Here is an 11,239-nt window from a genome sequence, read left to right on the forward strand (position 1 = left end):
TTTCTTTGAAATAAACATTCAAAAACATTTAACCTACTCATGCCTCAATTAATGTAATTTTATTGGTATCTATTTTTATTTTTGAAATTTACCAGTAGCTGCTTCATTTCCCACCCTCGACTTATACGCGAGTCAATAAGTTTTCCCAGTTTTTTTGTGATAAAATTAGGTGCCTCGACTTATATGCGGGTTGACTGATACATGAGTATTTACGGTATTTCTCAAATTTTGTTTAATATGTTAAAATGTGACACTGTATTTTTGGACATAGAATTTTTTTCTGGAAAAAATTTGAATCCATGAGCTTTTCAGGAAAGCCCCATTGCTGGTCAGGCAACTCTAAGTGGTGGCAACTCTCTCTGACAGAGAAAAATATTTCCTGTTACTTCTGTCTGAGACTCTTTTAACTGAAGATGTCAGGGGTTGAACCTTTATGCACGTGCAGGGCATATTTTACTCCTGCGCCACAACTCCTTTCCAGTAGCTTTAAAGGGATATTAATTCACTTAGATCCTCCAGCACATTCCCAAATCTGTGCAAAAGACTGCAAAGAGACGAACAAATATTTGTTCCAAAGGCATGTGCAGAGCGGTCTGTGGTTGGAAAGGGAGGTCCCATCCTATACTTGGACGGAGAGAAGATGAGATGTAGCAAAGTAGGTAGTGTGCTTAGAAAGAGTAATCTTTACCCTCCTCCAATGAGGCAGAAAAACTGGAATGTGATAGAAATTAAGAACTGGCTTTTCTTCTCCCTCCCTCTCTCTCCTTTCCTTCCACCCTTCGCCTTCCCTTTTCTACACTTTTACCTTTTTCTCTCTCCTGGCAACCTCTCCCTGTTTCTTCTCTCCAATCCACCCTATTGCCTTTTGTTCTGTTATTTTCCCTCAGCTTATTCTCTGTTTTTTCTTTCTTTCCATCTTCCTTTACCATTCCTCCCCACCCCCCATTTTGACTGACAAAGAAATGGCTTGGAAGATTTGACAATATTGTTGTGGTTGTCTAGCAAACCCCCAAAATGGCCACAGATCTCCAAATGTAGTCTTCTGGATTTCAGTGGGCATTCATAGCTACAGTACAAATGTTGTTTTGGTTTTGTTTGTTTGTGCACTTGGTGTGTTAATCAGATTTTTCTACAAACTTGGGGCTTCCCTGAAGTTTGTGGAAAAATAGTTCAGGTCTGGTTTTTTTTCTAAGACCTGATTCAGACTTCGATATAGCAATACAGTATTCAGTATTAATGATTATACATTTGGCATGTTTATCATGTTTGCCTGTGCAGCCATGCTGTGTAATAATGTAATGATTGACCACAATTGGTTCCAGGTCCGTGCTGTCTATCCAGCAGGTGGTTGGTTTGAAGAGGGCATGAAACTGGAAGCTATTGACCCTTTGAATCTGGGCAACATTTGTGTGGCAACCATTCGCAAGGTATGCTGACTGGAACCAGGCTCTGGAAGAGGGCACTCTGTCTTCTTGCATTCACTTAACCTTCAACTTGGGAGTCCACTTTTAGAGGGTTGGCAGAACTGGGATGGAAAGACAGGAGATATCTTCTGCTTCAGATTCAATCCTCTGCTGTCTATTTCAGCTACAGAATAGGAATCTACAGACAGGGACGTATCAATAAAAATGGTGCCTGGGGCAAGCTCTCAAATTGCACCTCCTAACAAATTGCACCCCTCCACATTCTCACATTTCAGGCATACATTGTAATTGCCTTCTTTTATCAGGACTGGAGATGGACTTGTTGGAAACAGTTTACCTTAAAAAAAGAGCTAAGGACACAGCCAACCTATCAAAGTTCAGCATTTATTTCCCATTCAGAGATCTAAGCTGCAATCCTTACCACACTTAGACCCTAAGGCTCATTAAGCATGGTAAGGTTTACTTCTAAGTAAATATGCTTACACTCACACTGCATAGCACTTTATTTAAACACAGTGGTGCTTAAAGGTTATCCTCAGGATTCCCTGAATAGCAAATAGCAGGCAAATTTTCAGATAATCAGTTACAGAACAGGGGAGTTCCCTGTCATGTTTCTCACATGTCTATTAAATATACTGACCGATCAATTTACTAGATCTGCTTTTTGAACTAGGAATTGGATTTATAACCATCCCAGCCCATCCTAAAAAGGAAGAGTTTGGATTTACATTGGTTTTAGACTATGAATTTATTCTGTGGATGAGTTAGAAATAAATGGATCTGACCCTCATTTCTGTTAGAAATAGGGTTGAAGTATTTCAGTTTATATAACTGGGATGGGTGAGCCTGTTAAAAACCGCTTAACTGCAGACATGCTCCATGAGAGACGTTCAAGTTCAAAGATCCTGTTGATCTTCTTGCTCCATTCGTGGCAGCACCATTTCCAACACAAGCTACCATCCTAAGAACATTTTCCTGAATTCAGTGGGACTTGTTTCTGAAGGGACCTGCTCAGAATTGCTTTCTTAAGAAGCACCCAGAAATCAGTTCAAGGAGCTCCAGATGGTTGTTGGAGCGGCTTCCTTCTACTGCCAGTGAACCCACTTGACTTCTTTTCCCTCTGGCCAGTTCAGCTGCCTGAGCCAAATGATCCTTCTTGACACATCAGAAGGAGACTTGAGATTAGCCAGTGTGGCTTTGGCTGGGCTGTTCCATGAATGTGCAAAGGGGGCAGATAAAGCCCCCCATCCCCTGCCTGGCCACTGAGCCCCACAGCAGCAGTCTTAACTTGCTGCTGCCCCTGCATGCCCAACCCTCTGCAGGGCTTCTCCGAGCCCAAGGGAGAGGTGGGTAGCAGAAGCCCAAGCAAAGGGCAGGAAGCCAGTGGCAGCAGCAGCAGAGGTAGGCGGGTGGGCGACCATGGTGGTGGAGGCAGCAGAAGTCCAAGCAGAGGTCAGCTAGCTGTCAGACATAGCAGAAGAGCACAGCCAGTGGTTGCAGTGGCAGCCCAAGGCAGCAGGAGGCAGAGGCTGGCAGGGAGCACTGAAGGAGGAGGCAGCAGCAGGCTGTGCAGTGCTCCAGTTCCTCACTCCTTGGGGAGCTGGAGGGAGGGGTGGGCGGCCAAACATGCCCCCCAACATGACCTGTTCAAGAGGTGCCCAGAGCTCCTGCACCCTTATGCCCCCCCCTCATTATTCCACTGTTTACAGAACCCCTTCCCTAAACAGATGTACTGGAACCTAGGGCTACGCTTTTTAGAACCATGAAACCTCTGGTAGACATTGAGAAGCCTGCCTTCTATGTATTTTTGGAACATATTAATGTGTTATTGGATATTTACACTGTGCTTTGCGTATCTATGCATGTTTACATATTAACCTGCCTTGGCTTTCCCTGTGGTAGAAAGGTTGGGTAGGAGAATAAATGAGGCAGCAGGGGGGTTCTCCAGTGGGACTGCCATTAAATATTTCAGAGGGGAGGCTTTCAGGGCAAAAAGCGTAGATGATGGCTTCTCATCTTTAACCTGCTTTAGGTCCTCTTGGATGGGTATCTGATGATTGGCATAGATGGCACAGCCTCTGAAGATGGGTCTGATTGGTTCTGCTACCATGCTTCCTTGCATTCTGTTTTCCCTTCTGGTTTCTGTAAGAAGAACTGCATTGAACTGACTCCTCCAAAAGGTGAGACAACTCTTCACAGTTTTCCTTCACGTTTCCAGCTTTGTCTCAGAAACCAGCAGAACCATATGCCCTCCTACTAAGACAAGTGAGGTAAAAATGAGTAACTTGAAAGTCTCATAATTTGAAGTAAAGGTGGAGTTTATTTTTTCTTTGACGCCAGCTTGGTTTAATTGAACAAAGTACATAATCCTGAAAATCATTTTATTTCTGCTAACATCACTCTGGATAGCCCAGGTTGGTTGGAGACCACCAAGGAAGTTCAGGGTTGTGATGCAGAGGCAGGAAGTAGTTTACCTCTGAAGTCTTTTGCTTCAAAACTCCCCAAGAGTTACCATAAGTCAGCTGTCACTTGATGGCAAGAAAAGATAAGTTGTTGTTCTTCATGGTTTGGAGGCTGAGCTTTGTCCGCTGTCTAGACGCTTGAATTATTTGGTTTTCTAGGTAACTTCCTCAGCACCATTAACTCCCGCTGAGTGTTTTTTCTACTTGAAAAACAAACATGACTTGACACATCAGCAGTAGTAATACCTCTTTTTGAACTGTGCCCCAGAGATGCCTGTATTACATTTTGCCACAGTTTTTTCCAGTGCTCTGGAAAGCTTTCCCTCATCCACCCTATTTTATGCTACTATCAGCCCAATTTTTGTATTGCTCCAGGATATGATGCCAAGACCTTCAGCTGGGCAAGTTACCTAGAAAAGACTAAGTCCAAGGCTGCACCAACACGACTATTCAATATGGTGAGTATCATATGGATGGATATTTTCATAAAAACCCTACACCTCTGGTGCACCTATTCTATCATACACATAAAGAAGGATTAAAAAGGAACAATTTGGAGGGATTTGGAGCACTTTCCCTAAGGGAAGATGTTACCCAAAGTGGTGGTGTCTGTCCCTTTCAAAGTGGGGGAACAAGCAAGGACAGATCTTACTAGAGCAAGAGGCCGGGTAAGCTTGGAATCTTTGTTGCCAACTTTTATGGAGATCAGCTTTCTCAAGAAATCTACAGGATAGCTAGGTAAAGTTTAACAGTTTTACTGAGATGGCAAAATGGTAAGCTCAAAAGTCAAAGCAGCAGAGCAGACACACAGTCCTAGGATTTAGATAGTGTTGAGTAGATAGGTTTGGAAAAGCGAGGGGTTCAAGGAAATTAAAGTGCAGCCCATGCAGTAATAGTATTAGGGTGGAAGGACAAAAGAACCTGGACAATACAGAAATGGTTGGAATATATATGGGAACAAATACAATTAGAAATTTTTGACATAATGTCAAGAAACCAAATATGGCAAGAAAAACAAAAAGATATGAAGTGGATCTGGACTGAATTCAAAGACTGGTTAAACAAAATTTGAATCACAGAAGAAAACTGGAAAAGAAGATGAGAAAGAATGGACCTGCTGCTGCACATTTAAAGAAGAAAAGAAGAAGGGGGGGAAAGGGGGTAAAAGGATATGGAGGATGAAACATAAAGATGTGTAATATAAATATGTAACAATCCAAAATATCAATTAATTTTTTTTTTAAAAAAGAAATTAAAGTGACATTTACAATATTTAGGAGAGGGATGGTCTCATGAACAGAGTCCAGCGACCCATGCTAAACTCTGGAAAAGAGGCAACATGATGGGGACAGTATTGACTAGACAAAGATGCCCAGAGAATACTGAACACAGTGCTCTGAGAGGGGACTACAGTGGAGCCTCGGTTTTCGTTGGTAATCTGTCTGAAAAGAATCGATGAAAACCGAAACTGATGAAAACCGAGGCAAACTTTTCCATAGGAATAAATGTAAATCCAATTAATCCGTTCTAGGCACTCCAAAAAACATACCAAAAACACATTTTTTGGTTAATAAACATAGTGTTTAATGCTGAAAACAGTAACAAACAATAACACTAGAACCAGCGTCAGAGCCAGTGGACCAATGTTGCACCAGAAAGCTGTCCAAAGAGGTCTGATTCTGATGCTTCTTTAAGATTTGTCTGAAATGGGGCAAGACATTGTCATTAAACAAGTTTCAGACACAGCCTGCAACAGCTTTGTCCGGGTGATTTTTCTCCACAAACCCCTGCACCTTACTGCAAATCGATGAAAAGGGAGGCAAATCGATGAAAACCAAGGCAAATTTTTCACTGAAAAAATCGATGAAAACCGAAACCAATGAAAACTGAAGGCAATGAAAACTGAGGTTCCACTGTAATTATAGGGAGAAACTGACCCTTGGGATATGCAGAGCGACCCTGATCTCCCAGGACAAAGGGGCTCTAGTCTTCTGGAGGGAAGACAATAGAGGACCATTAACTTAAGTATTTGGATAGTTAAACTAATGGCAGTGGCACCTGGCTTAATTTTCTAAGCCACAGAACATAATCAAGGTTCCAGACTGGAGGTATTTCTCTCTTCTTTGCAGGATTGCCCAAACCATGGCTTTAAAGTGGGCAACAAGCTAGAGGCAGTGGACTTGATGGAACCCAGACTTATCTGTGTGGCCACAGTGAAGCGGGTGGTCCAGCGGCTTCTCAGAATCCACTTTGATGGCTGGGACAATGAATATGACCAGTGGGTAGACTGTGAATCTCCAGATATCTATCCTGTGGGTTGGTGTGAACTGATAGGTTACCAGCTGCAGCCACCAGTGGTCCCAGGTAAGCAAAGATGGCTTTGCTCCCTGCACTAGTAGCTCATTTCAAGAGGTGTTTTGGGGGCAGACCGGCCTGTTGCTCTTTCATGTTAGAGAAGTACCTGACTTTACTGCAAAGTAGTTATGGGCTAGGAACTTGCGGAGAGGCTATTTAGTCGCTGATGAGCACCTAAAGTTGGTTAAATGCAATATGGAGTTCCTGCAGAGCTGTATTTAAGGCATAAACTACTAATCTGTAGCTTGGGACCTGGGGTTATGAAGGGCTTGTCACTGTGATATCTTCCCCCCAAATTCCTCCTTTTTGGTCATACTGTAGTTCCTCATAAACATGGCACAGTTGAAGGCCTTGATCTTAATCTGGCCCTGGTTTCCTGTTGGATCTCTAGTAAATACTATCTTAATCAGTGTTTCCAGGTCTTTCTTGGCGTCCTAAGTCCCACAAATGGATAAGTATCTCTTTAGAAGTTGCTCCCCTCTATAATCAGCAGAGGTCAGTGTGACAGCTTGATTTGGACTTCCTACCTTCCTTGGCTTGTTTATTCTCCATAATACCATGGAATGTCATGGCTGGTGCAGAATTTACTTACCGGTCTGTTTCATAGATCTCAAAATAGTCCTGGCCCTCATATTTGAAAAGTATTTACCCTCCATATCTTCCATCTCCTGAAAATAAATAGTCCTATGGTTGGGGATTAAGCTTCTACTATGAATTTTAGGAGGGGCAGTTTAGGAGGTAATTTGGTTGACTCTGCTGCCACCAAGCAAGAGCACCCACTTGTCAGCTCTAGGCAGGCATCCAGCCCATTCAAACCAGACAGCATCAGCCTTTGAATCATATTATTTGTTCAGCCTTTTGCAATCTCACTCAAGGCTCTCTGTGAGTTTTCATTGCAAAAGTAAGCAAACTGGAAAAGGGTGGTGGGATCATTGTCTTTACTTCTAACACAAGAAGTTCTGACCAGCTTAAACTGGGAACTAATCTTGGAACCTCTTGCCTGGAACCTACTTCAACCTTAGCTGCTGTTTTAGTGGCTATATTATGTAGCTTTAATTAGGGTCTTCTGCTCCAGGTCTGCTTCAGGTACAATCTTACAGGTAAACAAGAGCCTCATCAGCTAAAGCTAGAGCTTTTTGTGTCCTGGCACTGGCTTTATGAAATGGACTTCTGAAGGAAGTTAGGATGTTACCATAAGGTAGAGTTATTTAGAAGAGCCTATTCAAACTCATATCTGCATTGATCTATGTGGGTCTCTGTTCATGTGGCTGAGAATTCTCTTTAGCGGTTTGGTGGCTACATTGATCAGTTTATGGATGTTACGTTCTTTAGGTGTATTTACTGTTTTTAAGGTGTATTGCCTGTGATACAGTATAATCTGTTTTCAGCCTCTTGTGGAACACTGAAGGATAAAAATTATGAACAGTGCTCTTCTCCTTTTTGTTGATGACAGAGCCTGTGTCACCTGAGTCACCCAAGGAGGTGCCAAAGAAGAAGCGGAAGCCATACGGGAAGAAAAGTAAGTGGCAATTTGAACTGCCCTGGGTTTGCCACATTCAGGAAGAAGTCTAGTTGAGGCCCATTCCTATTTCTGTAAGTCAAGAAATATATTCCATTCTTTCACCTGCAGACCCAAAATAAATGTTAACTTTATTCTCTCATAATATAGTGTCTTGGTATGGTTCTTTACTAAAGTCAAGTTGACAATGACCAGGGCAAGCAGTATGGTAAGATAGTTTAATGTTCTAAATGTAGGAAGCTCAAATTTAGATGCGTGCTCAGCTGGGTAGCCGCTATAATATGAGCCCTCCCCTGTAGCTGAAAGTGGTACAGCACAGACACAAATTTACCATGAAATAGGCCTCCATCCCATTCTGAGCTCCTTGGAGGAGGAGCAAATGATCGAAACAACAAGGTGAGACTGGTTTTCTTAAACTTTCCTTTTATGTTCCAAGGAAAAAAGATGACTGCTAAAGCCCGCTCCCTCAAGCAAGCAGCTAAGAAAGTGGCTGTTCCAAAACCAAGGAAAGGAGCAAAAGTGGCAAGTGAGACCTCACCAAAACCACCTCTAGATGAAGGTAAGGAGGGGTGTTTGTGTATCTGGATCTTTTCACCAGGAACGTGGAGAACTGGATAGAGGAAGAGTAACAGTAATGAAGTAGCAAATCTGACTGTCCCCCACACTTTGCTAGAAGTATGATCCTTGTTCACTGAAAAAAAAAGATGTAACATCAGTTCAAGAGTCTGGCAGACTAAAATGGGATTTAACACTCAAAAAAACCGGACCCTGCAATTGGGAAAAATAAAGTATATTTCCACTTTAAAATGTATTTTTGTATGCTCTCTCATTAAATCCTTCTAAGGAACTGAGATACAGTGATCCATTATTCTAGTTTAGTTGCACAGTATGCTCTAGGATTTTGCTTTGTTTGAATGTATTGTCTTTTTTATAGTAGTTCCCCTAATTTTTCACAGAAAAGTGTAAGCAAATCAAGGCAAATGATGGAAGGCAAAGGGGTTGTGCAGCTCATATGTAGCTGTCCAAACCATATTGTACCGTTTATGTCTGTATGTATCCAATCTGAAATCAACTTGCAAATATTGCCTAAGAGGGTTAAGTTCTGCTATTTCAGTTGTAAGAAGTCATGTGTACACCCTCTGTAACTGTCCAACATTGACACAAGATTCCCAGAACTTCTTATGGAACCACAAAGGCCAGCAATTTATTACATTTCATGAAAATGTTCCCAGCATGTCAGAGCAGTCACTGAATACTGCATATTTTAAGAAGTTGTGGCCACATTACTGAGGCCCATAGTCAAAGATATACCTCTATCCAGTTCTCCACGTTCCTGGTGAAAAGATCCAGATACACAAACCCTTGTTTGCAGATATTGAAGGAGGGGATTTGCTGATATCTTTGTAAGGCATTGCTTAGTGCACCTTCGAGAATGAAATCTGTCTTTCAGTGCTGAATCAGTTTGCTATAAAACTCTGAAAACCCACTTTTTAGAAAGGAGTAGACTTCTAACACCTTTGACTGTAAAAATACTGAAAAGTGGGTTCATCACCATTCAACTTTATAATAAATGTGTTCCTTTGTCATATTCAGCACTGAACAGTAGTAACTACTGAGGATGAATACAGTTTTAGTGGTATGTTATCACTGTGTATCTTGCCAACAGCTCTGTGTACTGTGTGTGTCTGGAAAAGAACTCTGACACTGGTGATGTAAATCTGCCCCTCCCCCTCTTTTACAGCAGTTGTTGCCGTACAGGTGAAGGAAGAAATTTTTGATGATTCAGTGATGGATTCTGAAGTTCCACAGTTTCCAGTACCAGTTAGCTGTGTAAAAGATGAGGACATGGAACTAGAAGTTCCAGCAAGCCCTGTTCTGAGCAGTTCCTTAAAAGATGAGGATGGGGAACCAGAAGCTCCATTAAAAGCCTGGAAGAGTCCTGCACCGTCTGGTTCCTTAAAAGATGAGGACGGGGAACCAGAAGCTCCATTAAACCTTGTGCTGAGCAGTTCCGTAAAAGCCGAGGACATGGAACAGGAAGTCTCAAAGACTACTGTGCTAATTGGCTGCTTGAAGGATGAAGATGTAGACTAAACCTTAAGGCAGCAAAGAGACTGTAGTATCTTGCACAGTAATCTTATGAATGACAGAATGACTCACTGCGCTTGTTTGAGGGCTTGGGCCAAAGGTCAGATTTCACAAAGGTGTAGTTTGTGTAGAAAATGTCCTTCTCCCACCAAAACAGCTCTTGGAAAACAGACTTCATCAAACAATGTAGAAAAGAAAACCTATGCTATCTTTCTAAGCAATACTGCAGGAACGAAAGATGAATTTCTTCACTTAGCTTGTAGAGAGAGAAGAAGATGTCGTCATGGATTCTCAGCATGAGCCTGTGTATGGATAAGCATCACAGCTATAATGCCACAACTATTCTGTACTGTGGGTGGGAGAGTGCCAGATGTCTGGCTTCTGCTCTCAGTGTTGTCCTTGTCACCTTTTATGTTGTCTACTTTTGCTCTTTGATTGCCATTTGACCAAGAGAACACTTCGCCCACCAAAATGTCTCATTCTTTCCTGTGAGAGTGATTGCAACCATAAATGCCTGTGTTTACTTACACAATCTTAGCGTGGGAAGCCTTTGGATGTTCAAAGTTCTGGATTACAAGGTATAACAAAAAGTAATTGATGGAGTAGGAATTAATGACAGAAACAACTTCCTCACACCATGAACTATGTAAGACAAACTAGACTTGAATCCTTACAGACCAACAAGGTTTTGGGGGTATAAGCTTTTGAGAGTCAAAACTTCCCTGCTTCAGCTGAAGTAAAACTTGCATACTTCTCATGCTAGTAATCTTTAATCAGGGAATTAATCAATTTAAGTGTATGTGAGATGTGGGAGCAGAACATGGTAAACACCTAAGAACACATCATGGTTTGTAGTATATTAAATGCATGGTATGACCATAATCAGGTACCCCAACCATCCTCCATTTTGTTCATGTCTTTATCCTTGAAAGTATTCCTTGTGTATGGAGCTAAGATTGAGGTTTCCAGATATGTGGATGTCCTTTAGTTAACCACAATTCATTGTTTTGTCCACAGTCCTGTTTTAGCACACTGGGGTTGTTTTTTGGCCTACGAACAACTGGGGTTGCTTTTTGGCCTACTAAACCAGGCAGTCTGCAAATGGGGAGGATGCAGTAGAATTTAAGCCTCATTTTAATTCCAAACAAATTAGGTTGTTTGTGACATCTCAATGCAGTTTTCTGTTCTAGTCACTAAAGCTGTCTTTCCTGTTGAGATGAGCATGAAGACTTGGTAAAATGCATCCTAATACCTTCCAGTCTCTCTGCCTTCTTCTAATTTATGCTCTCATCCTGCAATGTATATTTCTTCCCGCCTTCACCTTAGCTATTTGTATTTTTGCAAATGTTTGTGTTCCTAATGCAATAACAGTGGAAGCGCAAGTGTCCCTG

At 41.9% G+C, this 11,239-nt stretch overlaps 1 protein-coding gene across 2 annotated transcripts in view; it reads left to right on the plus strand.

Annotated features, from left to right (window-relative positions):
* L3MBTL2 (L3MBTL histone methyl-lysine binding protein 2) overlaps positions 1-11,235 on the plus strand; it is a 35,919-nt gene extending 24,684 nt beyond the window's left edge. The window contains exons 11-17 of one of the 2 annotated variants that reach the window (XM_048500218.1): positions 1,323-1,427; positions 3,457-3,604; positions 4,262-4,344; positions 6,016-6,250; positions 7,695-7,760; positions 8,197-8,319; positions 9,502-11,235. In XM_048500218.1, the coding sequence (XP_048356175.1) occupies positions 1,323-1,427; positions 3,457-3,604; positions 4,262-4,344; positions 6,016-6,250; positions 7,695-7,760; positions 8,197-8,319; positions 9,502-9,854 (1,113 nt within the window). In that variant the 3' untranslated portion in view covers positions 9,855-11,235. The remainder of the gene's footprint in view (positions 1-1,322; positions 1,428-3,456; positions 3,605-4,261; positions 4,345-6,015; positions 6,251-7,694; positions 7,761-8,196; positions 8,320-9,501) is intronic. The other variant, XM_048500219.1, reaches the window with a different exon arrangement.
* Positions 11,236-11,239: the final 4 nt, after the last annotated feature.

The sequence above is a fragment of the Sphaerodactylus townsendi genome, linkage group LG06 (genome assembly GCF_021028975.2).
Source record: "Sphaerodactylus townsendi isolate TG3544 linkage group LG06, MPM_Stown_v2.3, whole genome shotgun sequence".
NCBI lineage: Eukaryota > Metazoa > Chordata > Lepidosauria > Squamata > Sphaerodactylidae > Sphaerodactylus > Sphaerodactylus townsendi.